At 38.9% G+C, this 22667-nt stretch overlaps 1 protein-coding gene across 1 annotated transcript in view; it reads left to right on the top strand.

Annotated features, from left to right (window-relative positions):
- The window catches only part of CC2D2B (coiled-coil and C2 domain containing 2B), a gene marked incomplete at both ends in the record, with an annotated part of 79313 nt that extends 62746 nt beyond the window's left edge, over positions 1–16567 (top strand). The window contains 6 exons of the mRNA XM_081075414.1: positions 905–1018; positions 6715–6849; positions 7237–7359; positions 13114–13172; positions 14639–14816; positions 16379–16567. Of these exons, the coding sequence (XP_080931540.1) occupies positions 905–1018; positions 6715–6849; positions 7237–7359; positions 13114–13172; positions 14639–14816; positions 16379–16567 (798 nt within the window). The remainder of the gene's footprint in view (positions 1–904; positions 1019–6714; positions 6850–7236; positions 7360–13113; positions 13173–14638; positions 14817–16378) is intronic.
- Positions 16568–22667: the final 6100 nt, after the last annotated feature.

The following is a 22667-nucleotide window of genomic DNA, read 5'->3' as shown; positions in this document are numbered from 1 at the left end:
CACTCTCATGTTCATCCAGTATGTACTGATGTGGGCATATCAGTTGTTAAAATGATGAAATACTTCCATATTGATTGGTAAATAGTCACTTCCAAGACCTCCTGAGCTCCCTCTTCCCTATCTCCCCGGCTACCACAGCCCCTTTTCGGGCACTATAATGGAATGGAAAGCACATGTCCCATCTAAATGGTGCAGCAATAACAGATTATTGCCATAAGAACATATGGGCCCATATATTTTGTTCAGTCTTGATTTTTCAAGAGAAGCCAGAAATCCACAGTTTTATATAAGATCTCCCAATTTTTAAAAACATTCTGGGGGCCAAACAAAACACACCTAAAGGCTAGAACTAGGTCATAGTCCACCTCTGCTGTGCTTTTTATCTCCTGCTACAACTGCTTTAGTAGGTACCATATATTTGATTACACCCAGCCAACTATTCAGTTCTTTGGGTTAAAGAAGTTTCAGTCTTTCTTCCTGATTTGGTTCCAATTAAGATCTCTTCTTTTCTTTGAGTTGAGAGAACTGCATTAGTACAGGACAGAGTGTAGCCACATTGACGAAAGGATCCCTTCCTCCAAAAAGGCTATGTGATTTCCTACCAGATGAGGTTCCTTAAAATACCAACCCATATGTCCCTGTTTGCCCATGGCAGTTTAATATTTGTCCTTAATAAAATGTCCCATTTGGGGTGATAAATTATTTGGTTAATTACACAGTATCCCATTAACGGCCCCATCGTAAAGATAACCCCCTATGTTCCAAGTTAATGTTCTCTCTTTCTAATGCTCTAGTGCCAGAGATTTTGACTTTGCAACCATCCTAGCATTAGTTGCATTACTCAGCTTTCTCCCTCTCGCCTATTTCATTTATTTACATTCTTATTGCTTTTGTTTTGCCTTAGCACTTCATCAGTTTGGCTCTTGGAAGTAAAGAAGAACATGCCATACTTCTCTGTAATTTCTTTCTGTATTTTGGAAAGAAAGCTTTGGTCCTTCTGGGAACCTCAATGTTAGAAGTAAGTGCTGGAGTTAATATTTAAATACTGTAAACAAAACTAATCAGCTGTCCCTGCAAGTTTAAAAGACTTCAACCCAAAGTTTCCAGCTTTTCACAAGCTAATTAGCAAATTATGTGGGCAAGCAATTATTAAAAGGATAATGTTGTTTCATTAAAATTTATACCAGGTAAAGAGTGACTTCCTTGTTTTTCTTCTTTGTAAAACAGTGCTAACAATAGTGCTACCTCATGGGGTTACTAGAAATATTAAATTACGTAGTAAATATATGGCACGTGGTTCATAGTAAATGCTCAATAAATGGTGGTAGTGGTGGTGGTGATGTAGCACTAGTTTAGTAGTAGTTGTAGTGGTTGTTAACCCCATCTCTATCGTCATCTTTATATGTTTCTAATGCTATATTTTAAGATCCTTAAGAAATACTTCTCTGGAATTCACCAATGTTCAGTTTTTAATTGTATGAGAAGTGGGTTAGAAATTCATGTTTACCTACCTGAAATTTTTACAACTTAGTTGTATATGTCTGTATTCATATCTTCAAAAAGCTGTCTTCTTTTGGACTGTTTCTATTCAACCTGAATATCTTGATCAGTGTCAAAATTTTATGTACTGTTTTATAATTTTTGTGATGATCACTTATTTCTCTATATTCCATTGGCATAGCTTGTCATTTCTGTTTCACAGTTGTGTTAGCTAAAAGCCTATGGTTGTTTTCCAGTCAAGATTGCAGAGTAGATAAATGCTGTGTTTGCCTCCTCTCACGACCACATCAAAATTACAACTAAACTACAGAACAACCATCATTGAGAATCACCTGAACCCTAGTTGAACTGAAGTCCTCCAATTAAGATTATACAGAAGAAGCCACCTTGAGATTGGTAGGAGAGGTGGAGATGCAGAAGGGGCTGTGCCCACACCCACGTGTGACCTTTAAAAATCAGGAGGGATATCTCAACTGTAGAGATTCCCCTGGAGGAACGAGGGGTCCCAGCCTCACACAAGTTTCCCCAGCCCAGGGTTCCAGTGCTGTGGAGAGAAGTTCCCATAGCTTCTGGCTGTGAAAAACAGTGAAGATTGTGGCTAAGTGAGATGAGGGTGGCTGCAGTCCCAGGAGCTCCTCTTAAAGTGCTATCTTATGGGGCACATGGACTTGTTCGCTGATGGACTCTCTCACTCTGAACTTCATTGCCAGGACAGCAGCTTGAAAGGCACCAGGGACATACGGGGATGAATGAATTTGTCTGGCTTCAGGGTGAAGGCCAGAGAGGCAGCTTTCTTTCAGACAGAAGTGCTGTCCAAATCCATTGTTTCTATATTGAGCCCTCTACAATCCTGGTGTGCAGATGTGGGCACTGCCATGCCTGAGTCTCCATCAACCTGGCTATTACTGTTCGTTCACCCTCCCCTGGTGATTCCCTGAGACCCTGTCTCACCCAACTTTCAAGCACACCCAAGCTACTTACAGTGGCTTTTCCATACAAACGGCTGGGTTCGGCTTCTGCTACAGACTTTCCTAAAGTCTCTCAAAGGATCACAAAACCAAAAAAAAGAGCATCTGGCTTTGGCCTGTCCCATACCACTTGCTGAGCAGCTCTAAGCCAAGCATTAGCGGCAGCCACCCTCAGTTTTTGGCTTGGCCTCTTGAGGCAACTCCAAGCCCAGTGTCAGTGTTGGCTATCTGCACATTGCTTTGTGGCTCATCCCAACTGGCTCTGGGCAGGATACAGGCTACAGCTGAACTTGGCCTGTGATGGGGCCCTTCCCAAGAGGCAATGGGACTGGCACGCCTGGTGGCCATCTTCAGATCGAGCTGGAGCATTACCCAGCCACCTCCAAGGATGACAACCCAAAGGGCAGAGTGGGCCAGAACTCTGCTAAAGTGAATGCTGCTCCATAGGGTCAGCCCCTGCATAGCAGTTCCTCCACTGTAGTCACAGCTAGGCCTCACAAACAATCCACCCAAAGAGTCAATCCCTCCCATTGATGTGCAAATATCAACCAAGGGTCAACTACAACATGTGGGCACACACAACCCACATAAGGGACACACCTGGAGTTCCCAGCTCAAGTGACCAAGAGACTGTGCCACTGGACCCCATGGGACACCTACTATATAAGAACAGTCCACTAAGACCAGGAGACATAGAAACCCTACCTAATACAGAGAAACAAACACAGGGAGGCAGCCAAAATGGGGAGGCAAACATGTACCAAGTGAAAGAACAGAACAAAGCTCCAGAAAAAGAACTTAAAACGGAGACAAAGAAATAAACAAAATGGAGACAAGCAATCTACCAGAGTTCAAAACACTGGTTATAAGGATGTGCAGTGAACTCAGGGAAAACATCAACAAAGAGATAGGAAACATAAAAATGGAGATAGAAAACATAAAAAAGAACCAGTCAGAAGTAAAGAACACAATAACTGAAATGAATACATTAGAGGGAATCAACAGCAATTTAAAATATAAGGTAGGAAAAAACACCCAATCCAAATAGCGAAAAGAAAAAAAGAGTCCAAAAAAAATGAGGAGCCTCTGGGACAACATCAAGTGTACCAACATTTGCATCCTAGGGGTACCAGAAGGAGAAGAGAGACAGCAAGGAATTGAAAACTTATTTAAAGAAATAATGACAGAAAACTTCCCTAACTTGATGAAGGAAATAGATATGTAAGCCCAGAAAATGCAGAGTCCCAAACAAGATGAACCCAAAGAGGCAACCAAGACACGTCATAATTAAATTGCCAAAGGCTAAAGACAAAGAGAGGATCCTAAAAGCAACAAGAGAAAAACAGTTAGTTACCTACAATGGAGCTCCCATAAGACTGTCAGCTGGTTTCTCAACAGAAACTTTGCACACCAGCAGGGATTGGCCCAAAATACTCAAAGTGATGAAAAGCAAAGACCTACAACCAAGATTACTCTACCCAGCAAAGCTATCATTTAGAGTTGAAGGAGAGATAAACAGCTTCCCAGACAATAAAAATCTAAAGGAGTTCATCAACACCAAGCAAGTATTACAAGGAATGTTAGAGACTTCTTTAAGTAAAATAAATAAATACACACACACACACACACACACACACACACAGTAAAATGGCAATAACTACATTTTTTTCAACAATTACTTTCTATGTAAAGGGATTAAATGCTCCAATCAAAAGATAGGGTGGCTGAATAGGTAAGTCAACAAAACCTTTACATATGCTGCCTACAAGAGACTCACTTAAGATCAAAAGACACACACAGACTGAAAGTAAAGGGATGGTAAATGATATGTCATGAAAATGGAAGCAAACAAAAGCTAGGATAACGATACTTATACTAGACAAAATAGACTTTAAAACAAAGGCTATAACTAGAGACAAAGAATGACCCAGTAATCTCACTTCTGAGTATTGATCCAAAGAAACCCAAACTGCTATTTCAAGGGGACGTGTGTATCCATTTGTTTATTGCACATTGTTTACAATGGCCAAGATGTGGAGGTAGCCTAGGTGTCTATCAATGAATGAATGGATAAAGAGGAGGTGGTACATATATACAGTGGAATATTATTCAGCCTTGGAAACGAATGGGTTCTTGCCATCTGCTGCAGCATAGATGGTCCTGGAGGGTATTTTGCTGAGTGGAATATGTCAGACAGAGAAAGACAGAGGCAATGTGATTTCACTTATATGTGAAATCTAAAGAAGAAAATAAACAAAATAGAGACAAACTGATAGATACAGAGAACATTTTGATGGTTACCACATGGGAGGAGAGTTGGTATGGGGGGAAAGGGTAAGGAATTGAGAAGTACAAATTGGTTGTTACAAAGTAGTCATGGGGATGTAGGGTATAGCATAAGAAATATAGTCAATAATATTGTGATAACTCTGTATGGTGTTAGATGGGTACTAGATTTATCAGGGTGATAGACGGGAGGGGGTAGAGGGCAGGGTGAAAAAGGTGAAGGTATTAAGAAGTACAAATTAGCAGTTACAACATTTCATGGGGATGTAAAGAAAAGCGTAGGTAATATAGTGAATAATTTGATGATACCTATGTATAGTGCCAGGTAGGTACTAGTCAGGGGGATCACTTCTTAAGTTATATAAATATCTAACCACTATGCTGTCCACCTGAAATTAATATAAAATATTGAACGTCAACAATAATTGAAAGTCTTTTAAAGGGAGGAAACAAGGTGAAGGAAATAAGAGGTTCAAATTTTCAGGTATAAAACAAGTAAGTCATGGGGATGTAATTAATGTACAGTATAGGGAATGTAAATAATGTGATAGCGTGGTACAGTGTCAGATGGTTGCTGGACTTATCGTGGTGATCACTGCTTTAGGTATGTGAATGTTGAATAACTGTAGTGTCCACCTGTAACTAATATATTATTGTATGTCAACTATATTTTTTTATAAAGCCTATGGTTAATTTCCCCATATGATCCCCTGCTGTAGTTTTACGTGCCACTAGATGGCAGTAAACAGCCAACAGTATTTCAACAAACGTTTGTCTTTGTACCTGTGAGTCAAAACGAGGGGTGGCTGCCCTCAGTTGTTTGACTTCAGCTCTGTTGAGGTGATGCCTCCTCTTTACTGTAAAGAAGACGAGCCCAGTGATGAAGAGCAAGAGCTTTGGAGTTAGGAAGACTAGGCTACAGAGAACAATGTTCAGAGTATGGGTTTTAAAAGAGAGGGTTTTAAAACCCAGCAATACCTTTTATCAACTGTATGATTTCATCCTTTTTTCTTTCTGAGCTTCGGTTACCTGCTCCCAAAACAGGAATAATGGCATTTACTATTACCCTAGATAAACCCCTTAACCTCTGATTCTTCACCTGAAAAATGGGCATAATCATCCCTTCCTGACAATTTGGAGTAAATCAAAGTGAGAAAATTAGTGTGACTGCTGAGTGTAGTACCTGGTATACATAAATATTTAATAAATGTTAAATAGTTATTATTATTATTGCTATCTGAAATTTTAAATCTTTTCTAAGAAAGGTTTGTACTTCAAAAGGTATGTGCAGAGAAAAATAACAACATAATGACTACTTTTATTCCTCAAATGGTTTCTTGTATACTTTCTCTCTAGTTTCTAATTCCAGATCTTGTTCTCAAAATTATTTTAATGGCTTTTTAACTTCACTTGGCTTTTTCAGAGCCTTCGGCAAGTTTCAGTTCCCTAACTCTGTGTGGTGTTCACTCTGTCTCCTGAGTGTATTCTAGTCAGAGCAGGGCTAGTCCAAAATAGCACCGCTGTGTGAATTATTAATAAATAATATTAATAGATAAATAATTATTAATAGATAAAAAGTGCCCCTATCTCAAAGCACTTTAGGCATAGCTGTTGGAAAATTGTCATAATGTACTGATTTTGTTAGAATAATGTATTTTACTGCCATGTATTTTGCTGTCATGTATGGTCCTGCAGGGATTCCAGGCATAGGTCCTGCAGGACCATACATGACAGCACTGGCTCAAAAATTCTCTCATTTGAATCCTCATGCTAGCCTGGGCCTAAGGATTTCTAGAATGAGTGCTGGCTTTTTACCTTTCTAAAAAATTTTAAAAGTCCTAAAGAAGGCTTTTAGAAATCCAAGATATCACATACTTATATTGTAATTTTCACATACAAAACTGTGTTAAGTCAATCAACCCCCCACCCAAAGTGACTTTAACTCCTTCTCCTCATATAGGGGCATGTGGCCTATGTATTAACCCAAGAAACTGATGAATATTTGCTTTGGAATCCATTAACTGGGCAATGTCATAAGCAGTTTGACCCATTTTGTCCTGTACAAAGTGTAGACTGTTTGTTTGATGATGGAAATGTAAGTATATGGGGGCGGATTTTATCTTGAGCTATCTCCTTGAGTCAAAGCAGTGATCCTCAACCCCAGCTCCGTACATTAGAATCATATAGGGAACTTTGAAGAAAATATAAACGTTCAATTAGAATCTCTGGGGTGTAGGGCCGGGGAAATCTTTTATCCCTAAAGACTTTCTCAAAGGTGATTCTGTAGTCTCTAAGGATGAGAATCAGTGAGCAGTCTAATGTTCACCTATGCCTGGAAACTCTTTACCTCCTACTTCAGAAGCTCCCTTGGCTCCTGCCACTTCATTGGGTAGTAGGACTGTAACATTTTGCTTCATCCTAACCAGCTACGGGCTTTGGGCTCCTATGAGCCTAGACTGATTTTATGGTAATGTTTTCATAGATCTGGTTTAATATTCAACAAAATAATACACCAATGGCTGTACATTTTGACTATTCAAAGGAAAGTTTCTGGAAACAGTTGTTTCCAAAAAATTTTCGAGGGACACAAGCACACAGCATACAGGTAAGTCATATTTTTGCAGGTATGTAAATATGAAAGTTACCATTGGTTCTAATCTTTACCAGTTGTGACAGCTCTTGTTATGTTTATATAGCTGATTGCTTATTGAATTATTTGGCAATATCAATAAAATCTAGTTTTCTCTGCCATGTTGCCCAAGTTTGGGCTACTCTGATCTCTTGCAGAAAAGAGGAATTGAGGAAATGGTCTCATCTTAAATGTAATGTAAGTTTTATTTAAGTACAATATATATATATATATATATATATATATATATATATATATATATATATACAGAAAACCGCCCAGAATACTAATTCTGCTTCAGTATAATAGCACTTAGAAATATTTTTTGTGCTGTGAAACATAATGTGAACTCAGTAATGCTGATCTTGCTGAGTCTTTAGAGGGTAACTGTAAACCTAATGAACAGTAGCACTGGCTAAATCTTTGACAGAAATAGTTCTTCTCCTGAGATGCTCAGAAGAGAATTTTAGCAGCTAGAAATAAATACTTAAAATGAAGAGAAAAAATTTCAAATGAAAGGTGAACCAGAAGTCATGTGGCGGTCACGGGAATCACGTGACATCACGCTTGGGTCATGTGGGAATCAGGTAGCTATCCAAGAATCATGTGCAGGTCACTTGGAGTCTATAGCTCATTGAACTTTTTCAAAGTGAATATACCTGTGTAGCCAGCATGAAGTCTCTCTCTCTCTCTCTCTTTTCTCTAAATACAAATTTTACTCTAAATAGCACTGAAGGGTAATTTGTCTTTAGTCTCTTAAAGGGGCAGCAAAAAAGGGAAATTCCACCATACATCACTCCTTAAAGACCTCTCCTTATAGAAGCTTCTCCCCACTCAAATCTCTCCTTTCTTCCCTTCCTTTCATTCCTTTCACAAATATTTATCGAGCACCTACCATATTAGGTACGGGGCAGATAATGGTGAACAAAATATACCTGGGTACTGCTTTCAGGGCAGGTACAGTCTCATGGGGGAGACAAATGAAACACAAGTAAGTAAACAATAATTATAAAGTATGATGGATGCTCTGAGGGGACTAACTGGAGGCTGTGATGCCTGCAGGGGGAGGAGGACCAGCAAGGAGAGGAGAGAAAGCAGCTTAGGTAAGAGTATGAATAGCAAAGGTGAAGGCCCTGAGATTTTAAAGTAAAACATGTTTAAATGTTCCTCATATAATACCAGGATCATGTAGCAAGCTCTTACTTTGACCTAGCCCTTCTGCTCCACATCCATGGCCATGATAAAGTATTGAAATTGAAAAACAAAATGCTCCAAACCATGATAGTTATCTCATGGAACAGAAACAGGACAGAAAGCTAGCAGTGAGTGTGGCCAAAAGAGAGAAGGCAGCAAGATGTGAAAATGCTTCATGAAATTCAGGGGAGTAGAGCCAGTCTCACACTCTGAAGCCAAGGACTGTGATAGCGCTCCCCTCCTCAGCCACGCTTGAAAGAAGATGGGGAATAAAAATCGCAGACTCACTACCTGGGGCTCAGGAGGCAGGAGACCAAAGCACAGACCTAAGATCAGAACCAACTTAGCACCAGTGGGCTAAGCCAGAGGGCTAGCACCAGAGGGCTCAGCCAGTGGATCTGTGACATACTCAGAAGTACTCAGTATCCCAAATTCCATTTCAACGACTGTTTCTGGCTTGAGGGCCATGGTATGGCAGGCTGTAGGCAATTGCAAAGTCCGAAAAATTTGGAGCTATGAGCCTGAAGGTGAGGGGATGAAATAAACAGAAAAAGAACACTAGAAAAATAGGCAGAAGACAATTCACAGAAGCAGAAACTTGAATGTTCAACGTCATAATCAGGGAAATACAGTTTAAAACAATGAAACACTATTTCACATGCATAAGACTGGAAAAAATATTTTTAAGTGTGATCTTACCAAGTGTTGGCAAAGAGGCAGAGAAATGGTGGAAGCATAAATTGTTATAAACACTTTGGAAAGCAGTATGATGATATCTGGTAAAGTTGAAGGTGCTTAACCTTTGATTCACCAATTCAACTTTGAAGTATATACCCTATAGGAACTTGTGTAGGGAGACAAGTACAACAATGTTTATTACAGAATTGCTTGAAACACAAACAACAACAACAACAACAAAAAACATAAACAACCAGAAAATCAATACATGGGTTGTGAAGTATTCATACTCTTGTTGTGAAATATGTTATACAGCAGTTAAAAAAAAAAGTGCGAACCAATTTACAATAGTTCTCAACTGTAATCTACAAGTATTACATTAGAATCTCTGAGGGTAGAACCCACACATCGATATTATATATAAAGCACCCCAGGTGATTCCTGGGATACAGCCACCGTTGAGAACCACTGACCTAGTGCCATGTATAGCAATATGAATATTAAAATGTGTAATGTTAAGGAAAATAAAGATGTGAAAAAAACATACAGTACAAAAGCATTTGCAGGAAGTTTGAAAACTACATGTTTATATATGTGTATATATACAGAGTTTGCCAAAAAAAGTATACACATTTTACAGAAGGAAAAAACTGTGTTAATTGTAATACTCAATATATACCAATAACAAAAGATGAATACAAGTTTATTACAGAATTGCTTTAAACACAAACAACAACAACAACAACAACAAAACATAAACAAAAAACATAAACGTTTGACTTCTGCAGTTACAAGAGGTGCTCAACCTGGTTACCATCAGCATCCAGACACTTCCGATTATGGCGAACTACTGCTTGAGCATAGATAACATCTCTTAAAATGTGTATACATTTTTTTGGCTTCCTGGTATGCATAGATATGTAGTGACGTATAAAAGTGTTCATAGGAAAGATGAATACCAAACTTTGTTTAAATGTTGCCTTTGGGAAAATAAAAAAAAATGAGATCAGAAGCAGTACATGGAGTACTTCAAGTCTATCTGTATTGTTTTACTTATTTAAAAAATCTAAAACGTAGAAAGAATGCAAAGATTAGATTAGCTAGGTGGTAGGTGTATTGGGTGGATGTTCATTACAGGATTCTCTATGCTTGTCTGTATATTTGAGGCAGTTCACAATATCAAAAAGAATTCGTGGTGGTTGTGGGGTGGGGGGGAAATCAAACAGTACAAAGCATATAAAGTAAAGAGTGTCTCCTCTCTTCCACATCTTTTTCCCACTCTCTAAGAAATAACCACTGTGCATCATTCTAAAATTCTCCATGCAGCTGTAAGCATTTATTTATATGCTTTATATATTTATATGCTTTACATATTTATATGTTTCCTGTTTGTGAAGTCATTTTAAAGAAGGGGAAATGTGCTTATCTCTCTTAAGCAAACCACATTTACTACATTCACAGGCCAATCTTGCTTTTCCCATCCTAAAGTTGTGAGTGAAACATTGCTGCCTGCAAGGGAGAGAATGATATATTTAGATATGAGGGGTTTTGTTTATAGTAATCACTCTATGATTCATTCTGGTAATGTTTATTGAGTGCCGGCTATCAGCCAGTGCTGTTCGGCATAGGCACCACAAGGAAAAATACATGTCTCAGTATTCTTGGGGCTTGCATTCTAGCAGAGGAAACAGCAGGACACAAGCACTGGTAGTACAAAGTGATAAATGCTATCACAGAAGAAATGAATATGCTTTTGGGGAGCACAGAACAGGAGGACCTGAGGGGAAGGGGAATTGCAGTGGCTTCCTGGAAGAAAGGGATGAGCAGTACAGAGAGGAAAGGTGAGCAGGAGCTGGGCTAACATAAGATCAGGGAAGAGAATGGTCCCAGTAGAGATCGGGAACAGCAGGATTGAAGACGTGCAGTGGCAAGGAGATGTCTGTCAAGATGCTGGAAGGCCAGCTTGGCTGCTGCCAGGGAGTGAGCAGAGATGAGCTCTAGTGTGAGTGGAGGCCTGGTAAGAATTTGGGCCTTTGTCCTCAGGGCAGTCAGAAGCTAGCATCACCAGAGCACGGCTGCCATGATTAAAACTGCGTTTCTAAAAGCCACTCTGGCTGAGGGTGGAATCTAAACTTTTTGCCAGATGAAATATAAAGTATAAAACTCATAGTTGCATTCGACTTGTATCTCTACTAGTTTCTTTCCTGTAGGTTAATTGCCCTTGATCTGCCGCCGTGCCGTACACATGCTAGAATAGCCACTACCCATAGTGAACACTGTTTTTTGTTACAACAATTGAGAACACAAATTTAAGTGTGTATAATGAGAATGTGGGGATTCAGAGATGAGTTAACAGGGAAATCCTCTTGAAGTTTTAAAGGAGATGAATTCCCTGAAATAAAGGGGCCTTTGCCAGAAAAGGAAAGTGGATTAACACCTCGTAAATTTATCAAGTCAGTGTAACCCAGGCCTCTATTTCAGGCCTGAAGGTGGCCTAACTAATCCTCAAGAGTTACCTGATTGGGGCTGGGGAAAAAGAGGGAAGGGGTTAGGGGAGGGTCGTGGTTTGAAGGGGCAGACAGTGGTTGGTGACAGCAATCGGAATTCAGTCTCTCTGTCCTATCTGGGGTAGTTGGTGGCCCCTCTAAGATGATGCTGGAGTTCATATTTTCTTTTTCCAGTATTTCCTGTCTCTAGTATCTGCATGTTCTACTGTGGGAAACTCCCTCCCTGTTCCTGACCCTATTCCCTGATCCAGGTCCGAGATTGCTGATCTGGGGGCCATACTTTGGGAACCACTGATTTAGACCCTCACCTGACAGACTGAGCCTCTTGAAATCCTCCTGAAATTTTCTAGGACCTAGCAGCCTAACAAATGTTGCCCCCTTTTTAAATCACAACCCTCATTCCACTCATGAGGAGGAAATGTCTGTTCCTGTCTCTCCAGCTGCCTCTGTTTCTCAGCTCAGAAATAATTAAAGTAAAAACTCTAAATCTAGCCCCTCACTCATGTCTATGTGACCCCTGCAGGAAGGGAGTGCTGGATTTGGAAAAGGGCTGGGCTTTAGGAGTCCTCCCTCCTCCCAGCAAATCTTGCTTGTGGGGAGGAACAAGGTAGAACATTGTTCTCTGCTGTTGGTGGGGTGCCTGGAGAAAAGGCTTAGGGATATGGAGATTGCAGTGGACTCTGTGTGTGTGTGTGTGTGTGTGTGTGTGTGTGTGTGTGTGTGTGTGTGTACAAACACAAAGACCTGGCTGAAAGAAATGAATACTCAATAACAGAAGAAAGATGATAAATCATTTTAAAAGAGTAATAATAATAACAATATCTGATGTTTGTGGAGTAATGTGTGCCAGGCTTTACGTGTATTATTTTAAAATCTTCCCCAAACCCCAGAGAAGTAGGTACTATTATCGTCCTTCTTTTAAAGATGTGGTAACTGTGACTCAGAAAGGTTAAGTAACTTCATCAAGGTCACAGTTAGTGACAGTTAGTTAGTAAGTGGAAGAGAACTGTGCAGCAGCTAAAGATTATCTGGTAGGTAGAATCAATAGCATGTCAAGTACTTGCTTAAATAAATGAATTGGGAGCAGCAGATCTGTCTTACTCAAGAAAAAAAGCTTTTGTAAATCCATTCCCCCTCCCATGCTCTGGTGAAGTAGTATTAAATTCAAAGGAAACACTGTGATCTGTGTTTTGTGATCTGTGTTTTACCTTTGTGCCTCTGTGATTCAGTGCTTTTGCCACATGAGACAAGTTTGGGTTCCCCAGGTTTGGGTCACCCACTCCAGGGGTGACCGTGATGTAAATATGGCCTCCCTAGAATCTTTTCTAACTTTCAGTTGTCTGTATTTCAGCCTGAAGAAATATTTTATTCTGATACTAATAAAAACATGGTAGAAGATCTAAAGAACAGGTATGATCTATAAAATTATATTATGATTGCTGTGTTTTCTCCCTAATCTTTCATTCAGTCCTCTAACCAGGCTCTCAAAATACCTATTAGATTCAGCAACAGCAGCATGAAATGGAGATTATAATTTGTTACTTCCAGTGAGTCATCTTTCTTGATACATGCATGGAAAAGCAACTTCTCTGCTGTAACAGGCCAAAGGAAAAATGGTTGCCTCTAGAAAACATTGTAGGCTACTATTAGGAAGTTCTCAACACAGACACCTGTTTAGCCTATAGTTAAAATAATAATGCAGTAGCTAAAACTTCTTGAAAGGATATGAAGGTAAATGGCCCATAACTTGATAAAAATATCCAAGTCGGGTGATAGAGATACACTGTCCCTCCTATCACTCCTACTCCAGATATGTCAGAAGCTTCTAGATCTGCCTGCCTCCGGTAACTCATGCTGACAGCAGACTGGTATGTAAACCACTATCCAACTAATCAAAACAGAGCATGACAAAAATCATTTTACCACTTCCTTCTTTCACTAGCACATAACCCCCGCCCCCTTTTATTCTCCTCCCTCTTCTGCAATTCTTAACAAAAAAGGATGACGTGAAGTTGGGAAATGGTTTCCAACTTCTGGTTTTCATCAGAATTGCTTCCTGAACTATTTAAATATACAGGTGCCAGACCTGTTGAATCCATATGTGGAGGTGAAACATTTTGATGAAGTCCTAAAGGTAATTCTGGTGCATAGTCACTACTGAGATTCTGCAAACTCCCAACTACTTAGTTACATGATAGCCTTAGCCAAGAGGGACTCCAAGCAGCTTCTTTTATAACACACACTGATTATGCACGGAGGACAGGCTTCCCAGGAGGGGCCCCTCAACCAACCCACACTATGTTCCACGTCTCTCCCTCCTCGGAACAGCAGGCAAAAACCCCTGCCCTTATGGAGTGTACAATCTAGTAGGGGAAACTGATCAACATACTTGTCAGTCCAGTGCCTCATTTCCTCCCAACTCTGCTTGCAGAATTAACTGAATAACCCGTCCCTGCTAACATTATCCCAGACCAGATAGCTGAATTTTTGTAAAGACAGTCTTTTGGAAACTTCAATGTCTTATGTCAAAGGAGGGTCTTGGAGAACAGAAATGTCAACCCAGTACAGTAATCACACAGTAGGTGTCAAATCACACCCAGCAGGAATTCACCTTCACACAAGTAACTGGAAAAGAGATGTGCCTTTGAGATCTAATTGTTGGCTATCTCAGGAAGCTTCTTGCTTTCCCAAGCCAATCAAGAGCCTCCTTTCCCCAAACTTGATTAATGTGAATGGTGTCCAATATCCCTAGTCACAGCGGTCTGGTTTCCTTCTAAATTAAAAACAGTATCATTCTCATGCTTGAGTAAAAGTGATGAAACTCTTCACATTTATTCAATGAGTTGTAATTTGTCATAAAAATAATCTTACTGTAGGATTGAAAGGACTCTGAAATGTAAAATTATGGAATGGCGATCTAAACAGCCAACACGTTGGAATCGACAGTGTACTTTTATTTTGCGACAAATTCTTCCTAAGCTAGAACTTGACACTGGAAGTTTTGTTTCATCTGAAGCAGAGAATGAATTTGAAAGACTACTACAATTTTATAGGGTTTGTATATAATTTAATGCATTAATGACACTTGTTTTATCAATGTTGTTAATTGCCAGATAATAGTAATTTTAAATACGCCTGAAATGCCTTTTATCTTGATCCTAGATGATAGGTGCTATGGCATTAAAATGCATTTATTTATAGACCGAGAAATTTAAAATGTAGTAAACAGCTATTACCATAACCACATTGCATGACATTTTCTTGGAATCGGTTGTATGTTTCACTATGTGTATACCACAAACTTTGGAAGGAGATGTCCAAAAGGAAACCACCTATAACTGAGAAACTAAAAAAATGGTCTCTAGGTGGTTGTAATAGAATGTATTTCCTGTCCTTGGTTCCGGGCAAGAGGACACTAGGCAAGCTTTAATATCTTCTATATGCAAATTACTCTCAAATTTATACATCCATCCTCAGCTTCTCTCCTGACCTCTTCTATATTCACCAATACATTTGACATCATCCTGGATGATAAAAAGGCATATCAGACTCATCAAGTCCATACCCAAACTTGGTGGGCATTTGGTATATTGTTAGGGTCCTCCTTTTCTTCCCCTGCGCTACCCCTACTTCTGGGAATCCTCTTACCGCCTTCTCCCTGTGAACGGGTCCAGTGGTTTTTTGAAAACGCCAGCCTCCCAAGGGTGAGATTCCTTCCCCCTACCATCTCATAGACTAGAAGATGTCTCCTAGAGAAACCTTCTGAGAGAAGAAAGAAAGGAATCTGCTGGGACTTGAGTACTTACGCAACCAGAGAGGGATCTGCTGGCACTATTCATTCATGAATTGGGAGGAAGTTGTTTTGTTTTGCTTTCTTTTTAATAGAATTAGGGGTAAACAGGTAAGCAAAACATAATTAAATATAAGCCAAGGTTTAAAACTTGGAGTCCCTTTGTAAAATTGTCTATTTAATAAGATACAGTCATAAACTTGTATTGTTAATAGATAATTTTACATAAGACCATGTTCCAAAATCCTTCAATCCTGTCTCATTTATGACTTAATAAATATAAATTGAATCAATATTAAGTAAATTCTTCCAAATACTCACTTAAATCCCTCATTTGTAAGACGAAGTAATTTCTTCGTTGGCAGTTTGCTATTCTAGAAAGATGCTATTCTAGAAATGTTAAGTGTGTAGGCTCTTGAATCAGATAACCTGGTTCTGTTTCTCTCTGCGTAAAGTAGAGATTATAATACCACGTTTCCCTGAAAATAAGACCTAACCGGAAGACAAGCCCTAGCATGATTTTTCAGGATGACATTCCTGAACATAAAAGCCCTAATGCGTCTTTTGGAGCAAAAATTAATATAAGACCTGGTCTTATTTTTGGGGAAACACAGTAGAAGCTACCTCATAGGGTTGTTTTAGGATTAAATATGTATACAAAGCATTTAGCACTGTACCTAGAACATAGTAAACACCCAAAAAATAACTATTATTATTCTGTGACTACCATTTCTTTGAGGCTCTGTAATCTTTTTGCATACACTAATTCCCAATTACTTATATGATTGTAATGTGGGTTTACATGTTAATCTGTCTTTTGGTCTAGGTTGCAGGATTTCCTATTCAGATGCCATACACTGATGTACAGGCAGTTATTGATGCTGTGTATCAAACTGGAATTTATTCTTCTGAATTTCCCCAGACAGAATTCGCTCTAGCTGTATACATTCACCCATACCCAAACAACATATTATCTGTGTGGGTCTATTTGGCTTCCTTAGCTCGACGACTGTGAAAGGAAGAAGGGGAAAGGAAAAGTTGTACAATGGGCCCCCAGACAAGAAACACCCAGAACTTTTCTGGTACTTTGGGATTTTGCTGCTTATCCTCAAGTCCATCTAAGTGTGAGCAGAGTTTCTGGTTCACTCACTCCTTGAGTTTTTGAGGATGAATGTTGATGACGTCCTTACCAAAGACCTTTTCAAGGAGGACCCTTCGGGAAGTCTGGCTGCCTTGGGTACACTAGGTCTTATTTTGGGAAAGAAGCAATTCTGGCCTCTCCCTCTAAAGCCAGTATTACTCAAATTGTGGGCCCCATGCCACCTCCATCAAAATCACCTGGAGAGTTCTGTTGAAAATGCAGATTCCCACAACACAAGACCACTGAATCAGAACCTCTGGGGGTGGAGCTCCAGAACCCATAGTATTTTAAACAAGCTCCCCAGGTAATTCGGATGACCTGTTAAGAATGAGAACCCTGCCTTATAGAATGCTGTAATTACTAAAGTGAGGCTGGTATCAATGTTTGGTGCTGGTTCTGATGCAATTCCAGAAAGAAGTTATTCAAATAGAAACCCTAAGGTAATTGCCTTTCATAAGAGAAAAGATAATTTCATTGGTTAAGAACAATAGAAAACTTGCAATGTTGGGTTGAGGGCTGAGGTCAGCTTCTCAGGGCTTCTCAAAAGTTTTTACTTGGGATGTTACTGACGTGAAGTCCTTTCAGCTCCAAGGATTTGATTTGTAGGGGACTCCCAGGAAACTCTAATATGCTTCCCTGATTCTGTGACAGAGGGAGAAAATCGTCTTACCAACTCTCAGGGCCCCTTCTTTCCTGAGTGAACAGCTCCCCATTCTGCCTCTGGCACTTTCCTGCTGCTTTCCTTTCCCAGTGCCGGCCCCATGGAGGCCCATCTAGATCCTAGGAACCCCTCAAGAAAAAGTGGACAGAGATATAAGTAGGAAGCACTGTACTTCAATTTTTTTATTGTTCTTCATTGAGAAAAGTATTTATAATTTATTTAAATGTTATATAACAACTTTTTAAAAAAAGATCAAAGGATACAATTTTCCAAAAGTTGATGAGAGTAGTTTTTATGTGATGTAAAGGTAAGAGAAAATTCACCTCTCGCATCGCAAGAGCACTGGGGATTCCTGGGGTACATCCACAAGCAGAGAGCAGGGTCCTCAAATTCATCCTCAAGGACCCCTCAATCCATGTCTTCTCCCTAATATGCCTGCAGAGGCTGGTGCCAGAGAAGGTCTTATTTATTTGCAGTGATGTTGTTCTTAGACCAAACTTGAGATTACTAGAAAGGTAAAAAAAAAGGAGGGATGTGGGTGAGAATGTTTTTATCTCCAAGGTTAAAACCTAATTGTGTGTGTCTTCTGGCATGCATAAAAAACTGATCAAAATTTTTGTTTTTATTTGAATGCTTGTGTTTAAATGATGTATGAAGTTTTGTTATTAATAAGTCTCCCACATTTATTGGGGTATCACAAAATGGTATCTATTGGAAAGACACGGTTGTCAAAGAAATGCTGCATCCATACAGTTCATTTCTGTGGCACTTTGAGTGTTTACATAGCTATTTATGTTAGTTGGTTATGGTTTTAGAATTAATAGACCACTTAAGAGTATGACAGTACGTGTTCATAGACAAGCACAGAAGATTTTTCTGTTTTATATGCATTTTTTAAATGTGTGTACTGTATGGTTTCTCAACTAAAAGTTTTCCTGAAAGTTGTAATTGTCTGCAGTGAACTGTTTTTCATTTGACTGTTTTTAAAATACATTATTTTAAATGTAACATATATTTAAAGTTCTTTTAATCATTCCACAAATAATTACAGAGCATTCATAATGTACCACATTTCAGAATGTGATGGAGTACAGCAATGAAAAAGCAAAGCTCCTACTCCAGTGGAGCTTGCATTCTTAAATTGGAAACAGACCATAAGCATATAAACAGTAAATAAGGGACATAATTTCAGGGTGTTAGGAGTACTATAAGGGAAACAAACAGGATGGGATGGTAGAGAAGGACTTTGGTGGGAATGGAGGGTATAAACAGAGTAGTCAGGGAAGGCCTTTCTACAGAGATAGTGTTTGGCTGAGATTTCAAAGATGATTTATCGATTAGAATTGCATTCAGCTATATGTAACAGAAATCTAATCACAGTAGCTTAACTAAATACCGATTTTTTTAACGTAATTGCCAAGTCCAGAGGAAGCAGTCCAAGTCTGTGCGATGGCTATATGAGGTCACAGGTGCACTAACCTTCATCCTGTCTTCATCCCTCATCTTGGCCATCTCTAAGAAGGCTTCTGTCCTCTAGTTCAATGGCTCTCAAATTTCAGCATGCATAAGAATCACCTGAAGAGTTTGTTGAAACACATTGCTGGGCTCTAGCCTCAGAGTTTCTGATTTGGTAGATCTGGAGAGGGGCCTGGTAATTTGCAGTTATAACAAGTTTCAAGGTGATGCTGAGACTCCTGATCTGGGAACCACACTTTGAGAACCCTGGCTGTAACCTCACAACCATTTTCATGGCAAGAAAATGTAGAAAGGGTAGAGGGAGACAGAAGATGCAGCTGGTTTAGCTCTTTTAAAAAGCTTCCCAGGAGGCCATACCCAGTAACTTCTACTTATATTCTATTGGCAAGAACTATATCACTCCTAGCCACAAGAAAGGTATTTTAAATGGATATATTGCTCTCCCAATAAAATCAGTGTTCTATTATTAGTGAGGAGGAAGGAGAAGATGGCTATCGGGTAGATATCTGTGACTTCCCAGATGAGAAGAAGCCAGTCATGCAAAGACCAGTGGTATTTCAGACAAAGGAAACTGCAGTTGCAAAAGCCTTGAGTCCAGAAAGAGACATATAGGGAAGGAAGAATCATAAGATATAAGGTTGGAGAGGTAGACAAGGAATAGATTACATAGGTCACAGTAAAGAGTTTGGATTTTATTTAAAGCACAATAGCAAATCATTGAAAGGTTTTAGGGAACTGAATAAAATAATATTTTCCTTTTTTATATTTGAGATGATTTTTAAGTTATTTTTACAGATACTCATTTTGTATAAGTGCATAAATATGATCATATTTTTAAGTGCAGGTTTTATTTTTATTTTCCTTGTTTGCTTGAGTCCCTGTCCCACTGTTCTCCTCACCTCTACCTAAATTATTCACCCCACCCGCTCTCTTACCTACCAAGTATGTATCCCTTCCACTTACCAACCTTCTCAAATATTCATATGCATACATATATATAGACATACGTGTATACACATATTTGCATATGTTCCCGTTTGTTTTATAAAAATGGGGCCATATTATGAGACTATTGCTAGTGTAATGTAACATACTGTTTTACAGCAAACTTTTTAAATATACATATAAGTAGAATACACTCTAAAATGATAACAAAGTATAGTAAACATATAAATCAGCAATGTCATGTGTTGTCACCTATTATGTGCTGTAATAACTGTAGGTGCTATACTTTTATACGACCGGCAGCACAGTGGGTTTGTTTACACCATCATCACCACAGACATATGAGTCATGTGCTGCTCTAGGAAGTTAAAACAGCTATGTCACTAGGCAACAGGAATGTTTCAGTTCCTTATAACTTTATGGGACTACTGTCATATATGTCACTGACTGAAATGTCATTAAATGGCATGTGACTGTATATGTACAGAGAGATTCATTATAAAGAATTGGTTTATGAAATTATGGAGACTAAAAAAGAACCAGTCAGAAATAAAGAATACAGTAACTGAAATGAAAAATACCGGGGGTGCCCAAAAATTGTATACAAGTGAGCACTTTGGTCAACGTTGCTCAAGCAGTAGTTCGCCATAATCAGTAGTGTCTGGATGCTGATGGTAAGCACTTTGAGCACCTCTTGTAATTGCAGAAGTCAAATGTGACTTGTATTCATCCTTTGTTCTCAGTACATATTGAGTATTACAATTTTAATACTGTTTTCCTTTCTTAAAATGTGTATACATTTTTTGGCACCCTGTGTATATTGGGAATCAATGGTAAATTAGATGAAGCAGAGAATCGAATCAGTGATTTAGAAGATAAGGTAACAGAAAATACCCAAATAGAACAGCAAACAGAAAAAAGAATCTAAAAAAATGAGGATAGTTTTAGGGGCCTCTGGGACAATATCAAGTATACCAGTCAAGGGGATCACTTCTTAAATTATATAAATGTCTAACCACTATGCTGGCCCCCTGAAATTAATATAAAATAAGATTGAATGTCAACTGTAATTGAAAATTTTTAAAAGGGGGGAAAGGAAAAGGGAATAAGAGGTTCAAATTTCCAATATCAAACAAATAAGTCATGGGGATGTAATATACAGTACAGCGAGTATAGTCAATAATATTGTGGTAGTGTGGTACGGAATCTGATGGTTGCTGAACTTACCATGGTGATCACTTCTTTAGGTTTATAAATGTTGAATAAGTATGGTGTATACCTGAAACTAATATAATATTGTATGTTAGCTATATTTTAATAAAAATCTTTAAAAAAAAACAACTGAAAATGGATGTAACCAAAAATGTGTTAAAATTATACATTAGGAAAATGAAGGCAGGAGGAAATGTGTGAGAGGGAATGTAAAGCATCTGAATCTTTATTTTCCAGGGCAATATGTAAATATATCTTAAAGTGACAAAATCATAATATAGACATATTATTTTGAAAGATAATAGCAAATACTGTGAGAAATAGCTAAAAGAGTTCAAAGTGGTGAACTCTTTGGGACTTGGGAGGGACTGAAACAAGGAACTGTTGCTTTTCATTATTCTTTTAAAAATACTTGACTTCTTATTGGGTGTACATGAACTACCTTGATGCAATATAAATTTAAAACCTCTAAAACTGGACAATGATCAAAGCTTTATGGGGAATATTGGGCCTCTTTCCCTACAGACTTTGCAACGTGTGTGGCAAGAGCAAAGAACCTACAATGTTAAAGTCAAAAGCAATCTCAGTCATCTCTGTAGTGGACCCAGTTCACTTTACAGATGATGATCCTGAGTCTCAGGGGACGGAAATGACCTTCTAAAGCCCCTCCACTAGGAAGCAACGAATTAAGAACCAAGAACCAGAGCCCAGGGCTTCTGGCTTCCAGTCCTTTGCATCCAGTGGAATACAAAGAAGCCATTGAAAGGAATCCTAAATGTTCTGTTATGGAATATTCACCAGAATATATAGTACGACAAAAGAATATATAGTATGACAGAGAGTGTAAAGTGCTACAGTTTGTGCACAAAATGGGGCAAGGGCATTATGTACACGCATGGTGATAAATACCTGGAGTCCCCTGGAAGCGTCCAAAAGAAAATAGTAATACATAATGTTGCCTCTGGGAAGAACAGGGATGGGGAGAGAAAGGGGGTTGCTAGTCATGGTATACAGTCTTCCACTGTTTGAATGTTTTACCTTTTGCATGCTTTTGTTTTTAAAAACGAAACCATTTAAAAGCAGCGGCTTTTCACTGCCTGAAGTTCAGTGAGTTAGAAAAGCTCTCCAGAGAATCTGGTCCCACCCTCATCTCCTGCCAAACTTGTCTCGTGCCTTATGCTGCAGGCCCGCTACACTCTTGGCAGTTTCCTTACTCTGCTCATTATGTAGAAATTCTGCCTTTTTAATTTCCATCCTTTTGTACCTTTGCTGATCACTGCTTGTGAGACTTGGAATGTTTCCTATATCCTCTTCACTGGCCTCCATATTCATTTCCAACATGCCTTGTTCCTTAGGGCCTTTGCTTTTGCTGTTCCCTCTGCCTGCAACATTCGGCCACCAGATAGCATGTTCACTCACCTCCCTCAGGCCTTAGCACGCCTCACCTTATCATAAAACAGTGTCCACTCACTTCTATTTTCTGTTCTCTTTTTCTCTTTGTTTTTCTTCACTTCACAAAGTCACTATGTGACTTTGTTGTTGTTCTTCATTGATCATATTTTCTCTCCTCATTAGAATATAAACTCTATGAAAGCAGCCTTTATTTAGGAATTAACCAAATACTGAATTCTGTCCACCTTGCCCTAAAGGCATGAAGAAATCATAATAAACCTGAATTTT

Source organism: Rhinolophus hipposideros (assembly GCF_964194185.1).
Source record: "Rhinolophus hipposideros genome assembly, chromosome: 15".
Taxonomy (NCBI): Eukaryota; Metazoa; Chordata; class Mammalia; order Chiroptera; family Rhinolophidae; genus Rhinolophus; species Rhinolophus hipposideros.
Note: the sequence above shows the minus strand (reverse complement) of the source record. Positions and strands in the feature narration are given on the sequence as shown.